The 20046-nt window shown below is 35.3% G+C and overlaps 2 protein-coding genes across 4 annotated transcripts in view; one reads left to right on the top strand and one right to left on the bottom strand.

Moving 5' to 3' along the window:
* LOC145673926 (uncharacterized) overlaps positions 1-15282 on the bottom strand; it is a 94811-nt gene extending 79529 nt beyond the window's left edge. Inside the window, exon 1 of the mRNA XM_081743741.1 lies at positions 14792-15282. Within this exon, the coding sequence (XP_081599867.1) occupies positions 14792-15124 (333 nt within the window). The 5' untranslated portion in view covers positions 15125-15282. The remainder of the gene's footprint in view (positions 1-14791) is intronic.
* LOC145673925 (uncharacterized) overlaps positions 1-20046 on the top strand; it is a 1349238-nt gene that overhangs the window by 1132893 nt on the left and 196299 nt on the right. The window lies entirely within an intron of this gene.

The raw sequence follows: 20046 nt of genomic DNA, 5'->3' as shown, positions 1-20046 counted from the left end.
TTAATATGCCATTCCAAGACAAATAACACCTTACTTACAAAAAACAAAACAAAACAAAACAAAAAAAAAAAAAAACAAGTGTACTTCTGGTGTGTTACAACATATCTGCTAATTAATTAATTATCCATTTATCAATATTGTGCACAGCAAAATTTGTGCGTCCATAAGTGTTTCATGCACATACACCTATACAAGCTATACCAAGTTGAAGCCCGAAAGGCTTTCAAGGCGTTGCCGAAAAATATACGTGAATAATTCTGACTTTTGGTGAAAAATTGTGTATCTTGTTTTAAAGTAACAGATACACGTATGTGTTCATTTCTTGATAAATATTCAAGATATTTCCGTTAAATTTGCTTTGCAGTGATGTTGTAACATATTGTGTTTTCGTTTATGATATTTAATTGAGAAAGGTGGATAGCGGATAAAGCGCAAGCATTGAGACTAGGAGACTAACAATATTACTAACATATCTTTGTCTTTCCTTCCTATCCCTTGTTTTTGTAGATCGTTTTATATAGAAATTCTGAAATTCAATTTTTTTAAAAGCAAAACGAGAAAACGCGTTTAGTCTATTGGATCGAGCTTCTACCAATCGATATGTCCATTCGAGTCGCCCAATTCCAAAACTCTCTTGTACACTGTTTTAGAATTTCATTTTGGTTACTTTTAGGTGTAGAAATTAAAAAGGTGAACAGAAAGGGCTTGTTTTCGCGAAGTTTTGTAAAGTAAACAAGAGACGTTTAAGAATTGGGCATCGCATTTGTATCTGTTTCATGTTAGGATCTCTAACATTTTCTGACCTTTAGTAAACTTGGTGTATGATTTGAAGATGTTTATTGCGTTAATATTGGGGACGGGGAAAACCGTTATTTTTAATAAAAACCGTTATTTTTAAAATAAAAAGTTGTTAGAAAACTGAATCAGTTTGATAAAAGATAGAACCAATTTTGAAAAACGTTTTTTTTTTAATGTTTTTAAAAACCGAACTAAAATGTTTTTGAACCCACTGTAAGTATATTAGACAAGCCCAAAGAAGAGTTCATCCCAATTTATAAAAATAAGTCTGAACTCCTATTTAACTTTTGCCACCGATGGCACCGCTGGTATAAAGTGTAGTAGTTGTTCTTGAAGAATTCAATGATAATTAAATGAGCCACGATAAGGTAGTTAGTAAAGGGCCAACCTAGTCAGCTTGGTGGCCCGGGTTTGATTCCCGGTGGAGGGCGGGATTTTAAAAATTTTCTCTCGTTTTATTTCGGCTCAGAACGTCACCCAGTTATTTTAAATTGGATACCTCGGGAAGTAATGGACTTGCAGCGTTGTTCTGAGCAGTAACGTACGAGAGGGTGGTTTCGGAATTAACCCCACTCGCTTGAGGAAGTCAGTATGGAAAAACAAACATCTGTTATGTTTATATATGAAAATAAATGTAATTAGAACGAAGCAGTCGATGTCAAATATAGAAGTAGGCGGGGGGGGGGGATGGAACAGGTGAGTACCTTTCAATATCTAGGTAGTATTATTAGTAATGATATGAAGTATGAACGTGAAATAAAAGCAACGATAGCAATGTCGAAAGAAGCATTTACAAGAAGAGAAGACTATTTTGTGGGACCTTGAATGAAGGATTGAGAAAAAAAGACTCATAAAATGTTTCGTGTGCAGTATTGTGCTGTAGGGGTGAGTAACATGCACGTTACGAAAAATGAATGAAAACGATTGGAAGCTTTCGAAATGTGGGTATGGAGAACAATGTAGAGAATTAGCTGGGTCGAGTGATAAACGAATGAGAGGATGTTAGAAATGAAGGGGGAGAAAGGAACAATTTTAGATATTATTAAGAAGAGGAAGAGAAACTGGTTGGGACATTGGGTACGAAGGAACTGTATCATGAGGGACGAGCTAGAGAGTATAGTTGCAGGAAAGAGAGGGAATGGGCGAAGAAGACTGTTTTTAATGAACGATATCAAAACAGAAAAATCGTATACGAAGACGAAGAGGTTAGCGGAAAACTGTGGAGCATGCAAGGTTCTCAGTTGCTGCAAGTGACTTGCCAATAAGGGCAGAATACCTATGATGATGATGATGATTACTATATGTATGGACAAAAATCGCGCTTGTCCTGAAGTGGTACGAGACTGAGTGGAGCTCATTCGTGGCTAAGCGGTTAGCGTTCGTGCCTTTGGCATGAGAGTCACTGGTTCGATTCCCGGCAGAGATCATGTGGGTCGGATTCCACGTTAATCAGTAGGTCCACGTATCATATAGTCTCGCTGCTGAATGGGACGTTAAACTCAAAATCAACTGAACTCAATGCGACTGAGAGCTTTAAATTCTGCATGTATCATTGATGCTGATTGCTTCACCTGCATGAGTGCCGAAATCAAGAAGCCTTCACCTCCATACATAACCCTTGGGTGTTTGAGGCCTACCCCAAAAGTACCTTCACGTTACTAATAATCATGACAAATTTTGATGTGATTGCAAGAAAACTATTGATTTTAAAAACCGGCACATTTAGCATGGGATTTCCAAATATTTTTTTATTCTAAAAATGGTGTACGCATAGATATACTAATTTCACTTCAACATCATGGTATTTCTTGAAGTGAAATAGAATGTTGTAGTGGATAGTGGAGTGTATTTGGTGGTACATTTAGTGTAAATGAGACAAGTGATATGATAACTGTGAGTACATGAAGAATAGATGGAATGAGAAAGTGAGACGATACTGGTGGATGTGAGGCGATACTGGTGGATGAAGAAAAAAACCATGCACATTATTTGTTGATCACGAGCGAGCGGGGATCAAACCTGTAAACCTTCTTTGTCAGAAATCACCATTGGACTAAGAAATCATTGGTCCCTTAAAAAATCCTTCATAGAAGCACAGAAAAGATCCATTACGTCGCATTGTTGTTGAAAGTTCTTAAATATTTTTTTATAAGTTTAATTTTAATATTTTAGTTTTGAGATTGTAGTATAGCAAATACACAAGGGACAATTTCGCTAGGCAAACTTTTTTTTTACTTAACAAAATAACGGAAGAAGTCGACATGGTATCAAATACTAGGTGTGACTAACGGTAACCATAAAATGTTCAAACCACCGCCCGCTCGATAGGAGAGTGATTCCAGCGGGCGGGGGTTAAACTAAGAATCTGGGACGGTAGTTTTGTCCTGAAATTCATTTCTCTTAGAGGCGAGGTAATGTGTTGGAGAATGGCCTATACTTTGCACAAAATATGAAAAAGAGTTGCACAGTCCTCTGTCGGTAAAACAATGAACTGTGAAGAGAAAGTTTCAACTGTCACCGTAAAATCGAACATCTGACTGTATTTTGACTAACTGTATTTTGACGGTTAACATAAGTTCTAATTACCTGAAGGGTTTGTTGTTGTAGAGGTGTGGAAAGCAATCACTGTAAAGGCCGACAAAATTTGGAAGATATCCCCTACAAGAATTTCCGTCAAAGTTAAGTCAGTTTCGTAGAATACTACTGTGTATAATGGAACTTTGAAGCAATAGTTGAAATTGAAGTGTGAAACGTTTTAAAGTGATAGAAAAATAAAACTGGAAGAAGGCGGTTTCAGCCTGTAATCGGGGTTACTTTGCACTGGTACAAAGTAACCCCTTAGATAGGATATTACTATTGCTGGGGAATCATGCCTTCTAATTTTAGATACATTTCCTATTTAGGTAGATGCCGGAATGGATTTCTTGTTGGAAGATAAATTACGAACAGTGTCGGTTAAGAAAACAAGTTTGAGAGGGGCTTCACTCAGAAAAGCTTAGTTTTTTAGAAATCACTATACTTTTGGGGTGACTTGAAGCTATACTCATATGACTGACTAACATTAGGTTTTTTAAAAGAAATCATGTAGGTTGGGTGGGCTTCAGCCTGAAAGCCTTGAACTCTGTAAATCTACCGTTGGAATGATGTTCTTGGACGTAAAGAGCAACAAAGGCAAATTAGTTCACGGGGATTTTTTTTTTCTGTTCCTGACTTGGCATTTTTGTGGGACATATGCTAAAGTATCAGAATGTGGTTCCTGTGCCGGTACCTGAAAATACATAATTTTCTTTACAAATATCGATAATTCATACTAGATACTGATACTGATACCATCATTCTAATATCAATATTTGTAGATTTCATGCAGTTTTGTGTAGGAAGAGAAATGTATAAATACTGGAGGGAAAATATTGCACAAAAATATTATGTTCGTATGTTGAACATTTCTACTTTTTTGTATGTTGCGCAGAGTATCCCCACCTATGGGGTTACTTTGCACCAAAGTTTGTATGTCCATAACTATGGTCATACTGAATGTTTACTAACAGTCCTGGACGAATGTTTTCCTTATATATCTAGCTATTATATGTTGAAAATATAACGTACTGAATCATTACGTTTGTAAGTTGCATGCGATTTTCTTTAAAATTTCTAAATCTGGTGCAAAGTAAACCCGTCTTACGGGTACTACAAGTGTTGGATTTACATGATGGTGTGCACACTCGCCAACTGCGTCAGATCCAATTTTTGATTGTAGATTGGAGCCCACGTCAGAACATCGGTATTGTTTTAAAATGTAAAATAAAACCGGACTTAAAAAGGATGACCATCCATTTTATTTTCTCACTCTAATATAATTGTTTATTACGTGCTGTGAGTAAAATATCGCGAGTTAACAGAAATGTGCAACATTACTTCCCCAGAGCTACTTACTATTTGAGAAAAAAAATACATGTCTTTATACATTTTCGTTTTTTCAAGTGAGTAAAGCTCAAGTGCATGCCCTTCTAAAGTGCTAACAAGAAGCCAAATTACTGGATGTTAGTTGGGTTTGAGTTTAGTATCTCTTTCAGCAGCAGGCTATATGACAAGTGGACTTACAGCTTAACGAGGGATCCGAACCACATGAGCTCCCACCGGAAACCAAATTACTGGAGGTGTGCATGTGGATGGATGGACCCGGAGCGGTTTCAGGTGGGAGAATAGAACTTTCGGATGTTAACTTAGCACCGTAAGGCAATTGAGGAGCTGCTAGAATTGTGGGATTGAGAATTTGTTCGGGAAAGTTAAAAATAACGCTGATGGAAACAAGGCGCGCAACCAGAAATTTTTGTTGGGTGTCCAAGCTTTGCGAGTGAGTCCAATACTACAGTCAGAAACAATAGTAAGTATAGGTTGGAGGTATAAGAAATGATAACTCCAACCTATACTTAATATTATTTCTGACTGTACCAGCCATTACCTATATGTAGTATTGGATGGGTATTATTCTGCACCCGAAAAGACAGTAAATAATTGTAAAATACTTAAACCTTTATTTTCAGAAAAAAGAATGATAGAACTTGACTTTTTTATAAGAGAAAAGAGTACACAGATGAAGCGCAAGATCAAATTTTCTTGCTACATCAATCATTTCTCTATTAAACAATTATTGTTTCGTAGAGGAAGTGTAAAATGTACGTTGAGTTAAGAAGTTTTTTTGGGGAGTCCGGACCCGGTGAACCCCCCGTGATGCGCTTCTTATGGGAACGATAACTTGACCAAACATCACCGAACTGAAAACTGATTTTAGCAATAACAACAAGAAGAACTACAAAATCGGCGATTTTCCACATTTTCTTAAGCATTTCAAAAGTAACCGTATAATGTGACATCAGCCATATACCTTAAAGAATCCGCATGCGGTATTTGTCCACCACAAAGCTGACTTGCCGCGAGCTAGGAGCGAACCAACAGCACCATGCACCAGAGGTAAACGCTTTACCACTGAACCATCGCGGCCTATTCTTATTCTAAAAATATTAGGTATATAAATAAGATTTTTTTAAAAAAAAATCTTAACCTCATATTTATCAAATTACTTGTCTTGTCGGGGTGCCACCAGTGAGGTGGTGACTTTTATTCGGATCTATGTCACCTGATACCACATAATGTTGGAATTCACTTTGATGCTCACTACTACGGATTTTGAAGTATCCAATCACTAATTCATAAGAAGTTATGCCATTCTTAATTTTATTTTGCCTCTGTACATGGAAAACGTGGCAGAGAAGGTTATTTATTTACCCTGATACTTTCCAAATTTATCTATGTTTATTTGTTTATTTATTTATAATATTTATATAGACTGAAATTATTTTGCACTATTCAAGACCTCATACATTCATTGGTAAGAAAAGTCCCAGATGTCCACATACTGGACTACTACTCTCAAACTAAGAATCTTGGATTCCTTTAGGATAGCGTTACTCAAACTATGGTGGTCCTAGATGTCCGCATTTGTGGTCCTATTGCGTTGAACATTAGTCAAGAAATGACAGAAAAATAAAATTAAAGTGAATTTCATACCACATATTGTAGCTGAGACTATCTGATTTATACTAGCTTTGCTGTATTCAATAACTTATACTAAAATACAAGTGCTGCGCAAAGCAACTTTTTATTATAAAATATTAAATGTGACAATGTCGAATATCTAACATATCCTTCTTCGGACAGTATCAAATTTAAAAAAAGGACGAAACTGTCACATTTGTTATTTTATTATTTTATAGTAAAAAGTTGCTTTGCTCAGCATTTTTATTTTAGTGTAAATTTAGCAGAGTATCTCAAACATGCATAGATTATACAAATAATGAACTGTGCAGTTTAATAAGGTAATGATAGAAATTCTAATAGCTTATGTAGATACATTATTATAAAATAATCATAGTTCTCAGTTATTAAAATAACCTGCTTGATCTTCACTTATATATATATGTAAACGAAAGTGATTATGTTTGTGTTAAGATAGATTTCGCGGAAATAGGAATACAAAGTAGAAACTGGATCCAGTTGGCTAAGGATAGAAGTCAGTGGAGATCTTTTGTGAACGTGGCAATGAACCTTCGGGTTCCATATAGTTAGTTAGTTAGATTATGTTTGTAACTGTATAACTCTTAAACCACCCGACCAATCTCGATCAAACTTTCAACATAGATAAAGTTCCGGACTGGTATGTCTTTCTTTATTATTATTATTTCACTTTGACGGTGTAACTTACGGGAGGAGGAGATATTTAAACATGATCAAAAATAACCGATATTAGTGCTGAATTCATAGTCTTCGGGGTGACTGAGATGAACAGTGACACTCCCGAAGTCGTTTAAACCCAAATTCAGCCCCGCAACATGGAAAAGTAGGACGGGAAGATATATATATATATATGATCGAAAATTACTGATATTAGTGTCGAATCCGTAGTTTTCGAGGTCACTTAGATGAACAGCGACGCTTCCGTTGCCGTTTAAATCCAAATTTAGCCCCACAACGTGGAGGAGGAAGAGGATTGAAAATGACCGATATTAGTGTCAAATCCATAGTTTTCCGTGTCACTGAGGTGAACAGTGGCACTTCCGATGCCTTTTGAATCCAAACTCAGCCCCGCAACTTAGGAGAGGGGGAAATATGTAAAAATGATTGAAAATGACCGATATTAATGTCAAATTCATAGTTTTTGGGGTCTTTAAGTTGATTGGTGACAGTTTTGGTGCCCTTTATGTCCAAATGAAATATATTCTATCCGTGCGAAAAACGGACATACTGCTAGTACTAATATATAATGAAGGGAATTTCTATCAATACTATTTTAAAAATATACATATACTGGTGTAAGTTCAAAACTTTTTAAACACATGATAAAGTTGCCATCAAAGGGGGGAAGAAGAGGGTGGTCCATACAAAATTCTGATTAACAAAAAGTGATTCCACTGAAGAAAAGCGTTTCAAAAATGCTTCCCTAGGAGACGTATCTGAAAAATTCTAGTATCTACTGGGCGCTTGCCTCACTTGGGTCGGCAAGATCGTATTTAGTGTTCCTTGACAGTTTTCTCTATCAAATATTTCTCAAAAGTGTAGCGACCACTTGTCATATTATTGTCAATAAGGATAGGTTGCTACTGAGATGAGTGATTACCAAGATTTTGTCATCTTTTAGCTCTTTTGTTTGTTGGAGTGACTTCACTTCCTGTAGGTGAGTGTATTATGCTGTATGCATCATCGCTTTTGTATTTGGGTATCATTGATTGTTATCGTGTGTTACGGAACGTGATGCAGGAAAAGCGATCGTTCATTTACATGCTGTTTATCTTTCCTTCAGCTATAAATTTCCAACATTAAAGGAATGTAATTACCTTATGTGTGGTAAACTCTATTAACTGCATTCTTTGACGTGAGAATTCCGAACATTCATGGCAGCAAAATATTGTCATTGAAAACTGGTGAAATGAAAAAGTGGAAGGAAACGGGAGTACCCCGAGAAAACTCACGAACACGATGTTGTCCACGACATACTTAGCTGGCCGGGAACCGAACCAGGACGAACTTTAAAAAAGTTGATTACTGAATTCTCTATGTCTGTGTGACTGTCTGTCTGTCTGTTATTTGGATTTTTTCAATTTTGAACCCTGCATTCGATAGAGCATGAGAAACTAAGAAAGTGCTGGAATTTTTCGCGTCACTCGTACTGTTCCCGAGATATTGACCAAAAATGGCCGATTTCCAGAGATTTAAGGAGACATATCTCGGGAACCATAAGCTATAGAGAGATGATATTGGTGTTGATCAATACCTAAGAGGATGGTAATTATTTTGGTACTAAATAATAAGCGGTGGCTACTGTTCAACTGGCCACTGGTTTGACCAGTGGCCAGTTGGCCAGTGACTACCAATTAATATGGTTACTTAAATGTTTATCATCCTTTTAGATATTAATTAACACCAATATCATCTCTCTATGATTTACCGTTCCGGTGATATTGGCCAAAAATAGTTCCGATTTTGCGAGATTTAAGGGGCCATAGCTTGGGAACTGTAAGTCATAGAGAGATCATATCGGTGTTGATCAATACCTAACAGGATGGTTAATATTTTGGTACCAAATAATAACCAGTTGCCACTAGTCAATTGGCTACTGGTCAGCTGGCCGCCGTATCCCAAATATTGACCAAAAAGTTCAAATTTCGGGAGATTTAAGGAGGCATATCTCGAGAACTGTAAGTCATAGAGAGATGAAATTTTGCGAATTTTTGCGAGAAACAAAACAAGGTGTTGATAAAAAGGTGTATTTTTACATGTAGAAGCTTTTCCTTCCCACTCCATTTCTCCATTCTTTTTAAGTTCGTTCTGGCAATGATCTTGGAGCATTCTCAACTGGTTAGTTATCATTTCAATTGTGTTTTTCAAATCGAAGCTTCTCTTTACTTGACTTAGGCGTTCGGTTCTCAATCAAATTTGGTGTGGTGATTCGAGAGTGCGTGGTAAGTGTCGTAAGGGGTATATGTCCCGATCAGATACACCATTAAGGAATATTCACCGAAAAACTGGATTTTCTAGATTCCTAAACCATTCTTCACCAGATTTGATATACCATTGAGGAATAATCGCCGAAAATTTAAATCTCCGAAATGCCTGAACCGTTTTTCACCAAATTTGACATGGTGATTCGAGACTGTGCTGATTGTCGTAAGGGTCGCGTGTTCAGATCGGACATACCATTGAGGAATAATCACCGAAAAACGAGATGCCTATAAACTTAGAATAGGTAAATAAATGGTAGAAGAGGAGCCTGCACTCTGGGTATCGGATTTTCTGAGTGTGTTGTTCAATATATCCGAAGCAAATAGTAATCGTAATGTTTTTATAATATTCTTCATTTTTGTGTGGAATTTTCCTAGTTCCCCCAGGAATAAGGATAGTTAACGGGGGGTAAAAATCAGAAATCACTATTTTGTCGAAAACAGTTTGCATAATTGTGTGTATGTTTCACAGATCAATGCTTTATTAATAATCCTATAATATGGTTTAAGTAATTTCTGTGGGAAAAAATCCAGAAAGTGTAGTTTGTTCTTCGGGTGAGTTATTTTCAGACAATTTTCTCAAATAGGATTTGTGTTCATATTTCAAAATAAATATTATACTTCTAATCGCTGTGATTACTACGCTAAAACCCTACAATGTTGTGGAAGTAATTTCTGAAGAAAAAACTCCCAAGACATAATCCACTCTTAAGGATGAGATTCTTTTGAACACTTTTCTCAAATACGACCACAACATTGTTAACTACTTTGTTAAAATTTGATAAATACGTGTTTCATTTAGGAACGCTCTACTCTACTGTACTATAATTAATTTCCTACATAATTAATTTCCCATGAAAAAATTCGCAAAGAGTGGTTTACTTTTCGAGATATTTTTTGGGAGAATTTTATCGAAAATGGCAATTTTGCCTATATTTCATAAATATAAGTATTTCCTCAACAGCCCTACTGTATGGCGAGTTGTTTGTCATTATAAAATCCACAAGAGCAATTTCCTGTCGGATATTAAGTTTTATTCGGTGAAAGTTTTTCGAAAACATTATTATAATGTTGTTCATATTTCATAATCGTTTCCTTGACATGTTTCAATTTACAAAATAAAAGTTTAGTGCGGTGGTCCATACCTCTTATTTAATATATATTTAGAACAAACACTGAGAGGATTGGTCTACATTGGGAAATTGATATTTCCATAGGAGCTAAAAGTTGGCGAGATTAGCTCTGTAAGATTTGAAACAAAGCTTTTATATACAGACTAGCCTTTGGCTAGCTGGGGGCTCCGTCCCCAGACCCCCGAGTTTGCTCGGGCCTACGGCTTCGCATTTCTTATCAATTGGCCTTTGAATCAACAGTTAATATCGTGAACTTGCTCTTCATATTTCCTGAATTTGCCCATCCGAGGGCTTAGCCCCCACACACTTTGTTCGGCCTACGGCCTCGCACCCCTTGAACCCACAATTCTATCGGTTTTTTTTTCCTATTTCAACTCTCTAAACGATAAGATTTTGTATCCCAAGAAAACTCGAATTTAAATTGCATGGGAATTTCTTCATTCCCCTTTAGATCCCTAAAAAAGTAAAGATATTCACTTTTGGAAATTTTCCTGTCGGTTAGTCTTGGAAGGCTACAATCATGCTAAATTTTATGATTCTAATCCTGCTGGAAGTACCTAAACATTTTGGGGTGTAGAAGACGTCCCATATAAATAACATGGGAAAGATTTTTCAGTCCTCCATAAAATCACTCTACGGTTGGAAATTTTTATTTCTGATGATTCACTTAGGTAACGCTAACAAAAACGTACAAGCATACCGAATTTCAAGTTTGTATTCCAATTAAAAATACCTGTAATATGAGATTATATATATATTTTTTTTTTTTTTTTTTTGGCTCAGGCCCGTCTTTCAGATCCGGCATCTGAAACTTTTGACCGGAACGGGTTATCATCATTGCCATTTATTTATTTTCTTATCTTTATTGGGTATCCATGTTTGAAAGAAAAAAGGTGAAAAGGAAAAGGGAAAAAGGAAAGAACAAAAAAAAAACCACAGCACAAGAACAAAACAAACAAAAAACAAAGAACAACAAGAATAAACTATGAGAAAAAAAATAACAACAATTTTCTTGCAAAGTGCTACTCAGCTTAAATCTATCTGCACCTATCCTGAACTATACTACTTAGTATTTCAATTCCTGATCCAACAACTGTAATAGTATGGAATACGATATAAAATACTTAAATATATATTCTATTGTTATTAATTCTTATCTACTTATCTATCTATATTATCTAACTAATCTACTCTTCTATTTTGCTGTTATTTGTTTATTTTTATATATTATTTCCCTATAGTTCTTAACCATTTAATTCCTACTGATTGATTTCTTTTCTTAATTATTAAGATTTTTTTTTAAAGATTATAGTCTTATTATGTTTTTTAGTTACCTAGTTTCTAATTTTTATTTTTTTTTTAAAAAAAATGTAATATGGTTTCCTATTCTTGTTTAATGGTTTATTATATTATTTATTATCATGTATTAATACATTTATTATCGGAAACGGGAGAAACCCGAAAAGACCAATGCACATGAAGGTTATGTACCAGAAAGTCCTCTCGAGGAACTGAGATCGAACCAAGGACCCCACCCGTCAGAGATGAGCGCTTTACCACTGAGATAACACAGTCCCAATGGTAATTTTGTTTAGAAGATATGAATAATAATTTCAGATAAATGGTAAAAATTTAATTTGCTTTGTTGTTCGTTTGTAGAAGACTAGCGCCCCTTTTCAGTACCGAGATATCCAATTTAAAATAAAATTCGAGCCACCGTTAAATATTCAAATTTCAGTGCTCCCCGCCAGGAATCGAACCCTGAAGCACATACACCAACAGCATGTACGCCAGTCACTGAACCAACGGGAAGAACTACAAATTAAATGAGATTGTTTTACATTTGTAAAATTCGTTTCGTTTCCATAATTGTTGCCTTGAAGGTGACCTTAACAACCATTCATTTCGATAATAGGGGAAACTGTCTAATACAGGCGCATACCCTCCAAAATTATTGTTAGTTGGGGTCGAGCTTTGAAAAGGGGGGGAGTCCAATACTATAAGCCACTATGTGAATGTAGTATTGAACTGGTATTGTTCTGCGCTACACCCGAAAAGACGATAAGTATTTGTAAAATACTTTCACCTGTATTTTCAGAAAAGAAATGATAGAACTTGTTTGTTTTTATAAGAGGGAGAATGCAGATGAAGTGTTAGATCAGATTTTCATGCTAGATCAGTTACTTCCCTGTTAAACAAGTACAGTTTTATTTAAAAATTGTGCAAATCCATTTCAAGTTGGGAGTTTTTTGAGTTCTGGATCCGGTGGACTCCCGTGGTCCTGGTCCTGGTCCAATAGCTGTTGATATAATAACTAATTAGCATTTCACTGATCCTAATTAACTTAAAATATATCTTGGAAATATCTGTTTTTTTTCTGAAATTCAGCTAAGATCTAAAAAAAAAAGAAAAACAAGCAATATGTCAAAGTGAAAATAGAAATGTTTTTTCCTGTAAAAATACATTCTTTTACTCTCTTGAAACCGTCATGTGATCGCTACTAAAATGTCATTAAACATAAAATATAAAATGTGTTTTATCTCAGAAATCTCTACTCTTGTTTGATGTGTCACTTGACTCACTATTTAATATGTTGACCTTGATTCAAGGTGGCAGTCATGACACTGGTGTGTCTCGAAAGCTGCAACTGTAGATGCAGTATCTACTAGTATCATAATGTGATTTCCATTTCCTTAAGCATTTCTAAAACAAAATTGCCTTTTTGTGACCAATATACAACGCACGGAAAAGTAATTTCTCGTTTTCATTTAAGATCTTAACCGTTTGCAACGGAGCAAATATTAATTTGATATCTTTATTGAATTGCTGATACTTAAAACATATAACGTTTTTGATCTAAAAACTTGTAAGTAGCAAAATGATTAATGCCATTTCAAGTAACTTTATATTTGTATCGTAAATATACAGCCATTATGTGTCCATAAAATAAACAGAAAGTATCGAATTTTGTTTATATAAGTTAAAAATGTTCCATGTGATTCCGCGTTAAACGTACATAGCTCCTTCGTATAAAATGATTACTGAACAATCAGGGGCATTTTGTGCACTTCCCTCAAGCAAATGAAGAAGATAGTATCCTGGTATTGGTATTAGGATTTTACTTTCTTTCTTCTTTGAGCGAAGGATTTTTGAAACAGTGTATTGGCCGCATTTCACCCAACAGTAAGATTACTTACAAATGACTCCTGTGGTCTCCAGATCTTAACCCTTGCGAATATTTGTCTTGGCAGTACTTTGATGTACATTTGATATTTACCATTACCTACATTATATTCAGGACTCTATTAATAGTATTCTAGAGTAAGTGACAGCAGATACTTGGTCATGTAATTGTATCGGAAACTACGATATAATTTAAACATCTGCATGGCTGTGAGGAAACTTGTAAAATTTGTAAACAAGTTTTCTGACAGTTTTGTTTATAAACACATATTTATATCGTTATAAATACAAAGAATGCAGTCATTTGTAGTGGGATGGATCAGTTTTAATTACTCTGTTGGATTGTATTACAACACGTATTGAGTAGAAACCAATATAGGAGAGACTTAAAGTACTGCATGCAAGCATTGCCTTTATACAACTTTACAAAGTCTTAGTACACATTTAAGGTTTTTGAGTAATTTAGATTGCAAATTTAGAAAGGTGTTCTTGCTTAGACGGTTCGCGCACTCTTTATGTGCGTAATGTTCCGGGTTCGTTTCTCAGTAAAATATTTGTACCTCTGACGCAAATCAAAGTTCTGATCCAGTTTAAACAGTAGGCGCTGACTCGTACAGTTTCGGTGTACATAAGAAACGTTAAACTCCAGTTAGCTGACTAACTAAATAAAAATAAATAAATAAACATGGATACTTGCAAGACAAGAGTCGTAAGACAGGTGTTTAAATTAAAAGTATGTGACAATCGCCGGTATTGATAATTCTAATTGAGAAATGTTATGAGATGGGCGCGGGAGTTGAGAACTATAGCAGTATATTTGTAGCTGTATTATAAGCAAGCGATAAGCGAAGTTTACCTTATTTCGGGCTTTTCTCATTCACAAAAGAATAGAATACGCTCTTAAAGGAGAACTATGATTCAATTAACATAGAGAATAAAAGCTATGATAAAAGACTTTCTCCGTAAATATTTTCCTAAAGGAAGTACAAGAGTGGGCTTTTGCTTTTTATATATATATATATACTGACAGTGACGCAATGGTTTGCGCGCTCTTTTTATGTTTGATGTGTGTGTGTGTTTGTTTATTGAGAGAAAATGAGTGCAGTGCGTAATACAACTTACCAGATGAATGTCAGTCGATTGGGAAACATGCATATCACGCAAGAATAACATTAGGTCCCAGTAGACCCATTTCGGCTTATATACTTCATCCGCGCGAACTCCTGATTTGAAACTCTTGAGAAATTTAATTTTCTCTCGCCGATGTGAGGACATCAAAGATTCCATTTTCTTCTTACATTCTTCCGGAGATGCACCAATTTCACTCGAAATTTGCTTCCAAGCATCCAGCTTTTTTGCTCGATCACGATAGTCAGGATGGTTTGTTTTCCAAAGAAGTTCTTGTTTCCTAAATGCACCAATTAATTCGGTCAGCTTCACCCGTGTCCACTCCATACCGTAAGATAATTAACAAAAGTATATAAATATCGAACACCGAATTATCACCAAATAATGAGAAGTTTGAACTTGGTGAAGGAAAATTGCAATCGTCTTTCAAAATACGGCTTGTTTCGTGATGAACCCTCTCAGTTCGGCGTGCAGTTTCGTTCCATAACGCGCAATGCGCGCGCGCACACCGGGTTCGCGAACATTGATGTTCTCATGTACCCTTAAACCGTGTTGTCCCCCGTGCAAAACATTCGCCCTCGCTGAGCTGTTAGTTGCAGTTGCATCTCACGAAATTACGAGGAAGGATGATTCTCTTCGCCCTTCGTGTGCTATCCATGCTTATAGTACGCTATCATTCATTTATATAGGTGAATGCGAGAATTCGTATTAGATTTTATGAATAAATGGAGCTGAGAGCAACTTCAAGAAGATAGTTCTTGATTTCTTACTGTTTTCGTGTTTGGGAACCCATTTATTCTTCCCGAATTCCATGATTCATTCAAATCTTGGTCGCGCTCGAGTATGCTTGTCATTTTTAACTTAATTGTCCAAAATAAGTTACGACAATATATTCAAGTTACCGACAATATATTCACCAGATTTTTGTTCCCTTTATAAAGGAACGGCAACTCTTATGATGCAGCGTTTACTTCTGTTGCGCAGGGTTTCAGATTCGATCAAAAGTCGTATGGAGTTTGTAGTAGGCTTACACCGTGGATTTTTATGTGATTGATTCTCTTTTTCGCACTTCATCATTGCAATAACTGTTCCATCTTTCGGAGCACTGTGGCTCCTTGGTAGAGCGCTCACTTCTGGTGTGAGGAGTCACTGGTTCGTTTCCAGGTTATGTAAGATTGTGGTAAATTTTCTCGAGGTTTTTCCGCCTCTACCCGTATTCTTAATCGACCAATTCTTTCTCAATCCGCCGCTTCCATTAATTACTGAACCTAGAGGTCATAATCGTCAGATTTCGTTTCATTTATGTCATCATCCTTGATTTCCGATTATAAATGGAGCAAATGTAGATCAATTGTTGAATACTCACATCTAGGCAAAGAGACGAAGGTTCTAGCCAAGGTTATGTGTGTTTAAGGTGGACAGCATAGTGTTTTCTCCATATTGTTCTGCACCGTTCATTTGTATATATCATTCATCTTGAGTTTTTTCGTAGCTATGTACCTCTTGCTGCTAGTTTAGTTCCTTTCGCGCGTGCTTTGAGTTCACATGGTCCCAAGTTCGATTTCTGTTGTGAAACAATTGAAACTTGAACGCATTACATTGACTCGATTTCACGTTAATCTGTGGGCCCGAGTCTCGTATAGCCTTGATGCTGAAAAGCGACGATAAACTTCAACTACTATGACTATAATGTTAACTTTTTGCATTTGGTGCTGGAGAATTTCCAGTATTTTCAAATTCCACTTTAAACTGTAGATCCACATATCGTATAGCTTCGGGGCTGAAAAACGACGTTAAACTATAAAAGAAGTACTTTACTTGTTAAGTACTTTGGCCTATGCGTAGGAACGTGAAGTTTTAGTTTTATTTTATCCCTGAAATCGGTGTAATTTTTCGCGATTTAATACAAGCAAATAGGGTCTGTTTGCTTTATTTTGTAATGGTTTTGAAAAGCAAGTATATTGTAAACATATAGAAAGTGGTCTGTGAAGGCTAATTAAAATAAAATATAATTTTAAAATTAAATAAATAGTTTTAAGTTTTGTCATCTTAAATTTAAAAGGACAAATTATATTTTTCGACTTACTATCTGAAAAAATGGCTCGATATCCGTCCTAAACTTGGATACACCGACTAAAAACCACACTGCAGTGTTTCATAACATTTTCTTTAGTTTAAAAAATCAAATCATAATATACTTATTATAAACGCATTTCATATCATTATCATCACACATTTTCACTTAATGGTGAATTTATTGTTTCTCCAATGTTGCTTAATTTTCAAAGAACAAAATTGTCAACATTTTCTTCTTTAAGGTTTTGCCTCCTTACCGTAACTACGCAGTTGTATTGTGAAAAATACTTTCAGAATCAACGTTGGAACCTTGCAAAGATATTGCTTCAAGAGTACAGGGCAGCAAAATCTTTGTGTTCACTTTGCAGTGTAAGGAGGGTTTTCTGGAGATTCACTTTCCCTAACGTGGCAATTTCGCGAATCTATCGCTTTATGCAGTGCATTTCGGTGGTATTTTGAAAAAGTACCAAATTCGCTTTATTTCGCGATTTGAAAGCCCCCCCAAACGGCCTTCTTTCATATATTTAGGTATATCTATATACTTTACTTTGCCTTTTTCAAGTTTTCGATATTATCGATAAAACGAAATCTTCACGTCCCTACCTATGCGTGATGGATTTGTCGGCAAATCCAAATGTCTACTTTAATCGTTCAGCGTGATGCAAGTCAAGCATACAAATGTGTATTGAATTCGCTGTCAGTTCTATTTCTCCAATACATCAATGTGGGATATTAAGCAATTTTGATTATATATATATATATATATATATATATATATATATATATATATATTATCAATTTGATGTATATTTATATATCGTATTCGTCGTTATTAAGCATCACATCCTAGAAATTTATTGTGGAGAAATACTGAAATTACACTTTAATCAGAAATCATAGGCTAATGTCGAGACTGAAAGTACATTTTTATTCTTAATTTTAATTAACGATACTCCCAATTGCCTGCAAATTTCATTCAGCCTTCTATATGCAGATGGCCTAAAATTCGGAAGATCTATTAGTAGTGGCAACGACTCGGTATGTTTATGAAACGATATAAATGTGTTTTCCAGATGGCGTCAATTTAATGATCTGAACCTTAATGTAAATAAATGTTTTATAATGTCATACTCGCTTAAGAGCACATTCTCTAAAATATAACCATTGCATTGACAATGTCAATATTAAAAGAATCAAGGAACTTAAGAATCTCGGGGTCACTTTTGATACCAAACTAACATTTTCCCACCGCGTAAAAAAAAAAAAAAAAAAAAAAGTGACAGAAGCTTATAAAAACCCTGGAGTGCACAATAAGTACTGTGAGGAATTTCAAGAAACAAGACACATGAAAAACAATAAATGGTGCAATCTTAAATCGAAATTTGAATATTCTGCCGAAATCCGGAACCCCGCAAGTAAAAAAATGTAGCCGCAAAATAGAAATCGTCCAATCGTAATTCGCAAGGTACTTAGTTTTCAAAAGGCATATAGGCCTATCCTAAATTTGAAACACATCAATTTTTGTATCCCTTGACAACAGAAAAAAAGTTCGGTCACTCTGCCTTCTATACAAAATTATAGATAACAACAAAACGCAAGTGTCACGATTACTTGAATTTCTGAAATTGAAAGTTCCCGACTTTAGAAGATGTCCAAAGGCTGGCTTATTTCACATTAGAACATTGAAAACCATTATAATGAAAATCTTACTTATTTGGAGCATATATGACCTTTGCTACAAACTTTGTGTGGTTGATCCAAGTATTGATATATTCAGAATGTCCTTCATTTAATTTAAAATAAAAGGCAGTAAGTTCTTTAAGTGCCAGAATCGATGGTTAACCAGTCATTAAAATTATCAGTTGTATGTTTATCCTCCTGTTTACCTGTGGTTATGAATATAGTAAATGGGCATCTTTACTTGTAGTATTCTCTATAAGTAAATAAAGTATTTGCTGAACCGGGATCCCCAGTCTGGACAAACGACGAAAAGGTCAGTGTTTCCTTCTCCTGTTCCCCATGGCCACGACTTTACTTTGGCCTCTTTCGTAGCCTACACTAACAATGGCAGTATACTACTGAATAAAGCATAATGTAAAATGATTTACTTGTTTCATTACGTTGGAAATAAGAATTCTACAAACCATTTCCGTTTTTAATATTCCCACTTTCTACTGCTATTTGGTTTCTCCAACGACTTTAATTTGGAAGAAATAATTGAAACATAGGATGGGATGTCTATCTTAACGACAACATGGAAATTTAATTTATATTCGCTATTAGGCGTTTACAAAATCCTTTTAGGGTACATCGAAAGAGCTTTCTCGTGTACTTTCTCCTTTCAAGCGATCTGCACCTAATCTTCTTTTCTTCTGAACATCTTCGTTCCTCATGCACAATAAATCCATTTTTTAAACTACATCTGAAAAATCGATAACTTCCTGCTCTTGTGTACGTCTATTATTGGAGTAAGAGCTTTAGCTGAAAACTCGATTCACATATTATATGTGATTTACTCATGCAAAATTAAGAAATTTGCATAGTAGATGAGATCCTGATAGTATTTTCTACATGCCATCCCGACTTCTTTCTCCTTGATATGGATCAGTATTTGTGTGTTCAGGAACAATAAAAAAAATATGTAGCAGTTTCCCCGTCTTTTTAAAATTATTATACAGTGGGACCCCGATAACTCGAAACTGAAGGGAGTAGATAAAAGTTCGAGGTTTTTCAGTAATTAAGATTCGGGTTATCAAGGTAACCATAACAATAATTCGAGATACCGCGTTCCTCAGGAAAACTGACAATATAACCTCTGTAAATCGAAGTTTTATTCATTCAACCTCTACAACTCGAAGTTATGAATGTTCCTTAAATTTAATAAGTTGTCTTGTAAAAATAGAATACTAGATATGAGTAAAACACAATTACAGTACACATTAGCGACAATGACAGGACTATCAACAATGACAATTACGTAAAAGCAAAGAGGTATAGCTTCGAGTTATCGAGGTCACATCAAGAGAAATCCCACTTACAGAGGTATACTTCGACTTGCGTTACCGAGGTTTCTAAATATGATTATGAAACCCTTAAAATTCGAATTATCGAGTTTGTAATTTTTAAATATTCGACTTAAAAATGTTATTTTAACATTGTGTTATGGAGAGTTC

Source organism: Thermobia domestica, chromosome 17 (assembly GCF_964235325.1).
Source record: "Thermobia domestica chromosome 17, izTheDome1.hap1.1, whole genome shotgun sequence".
NCBI lineage: Eukaryota > Metazoa > Arthropoda > Insecta > Zygentoma > Lepismatidae > Thermobia > Thermobia domestica.
The sequence above is the reverse complement of the archived record's forward strand: the minus strand, read 5'-3'. Positions and strand labels throughout refer to the sequence as shown.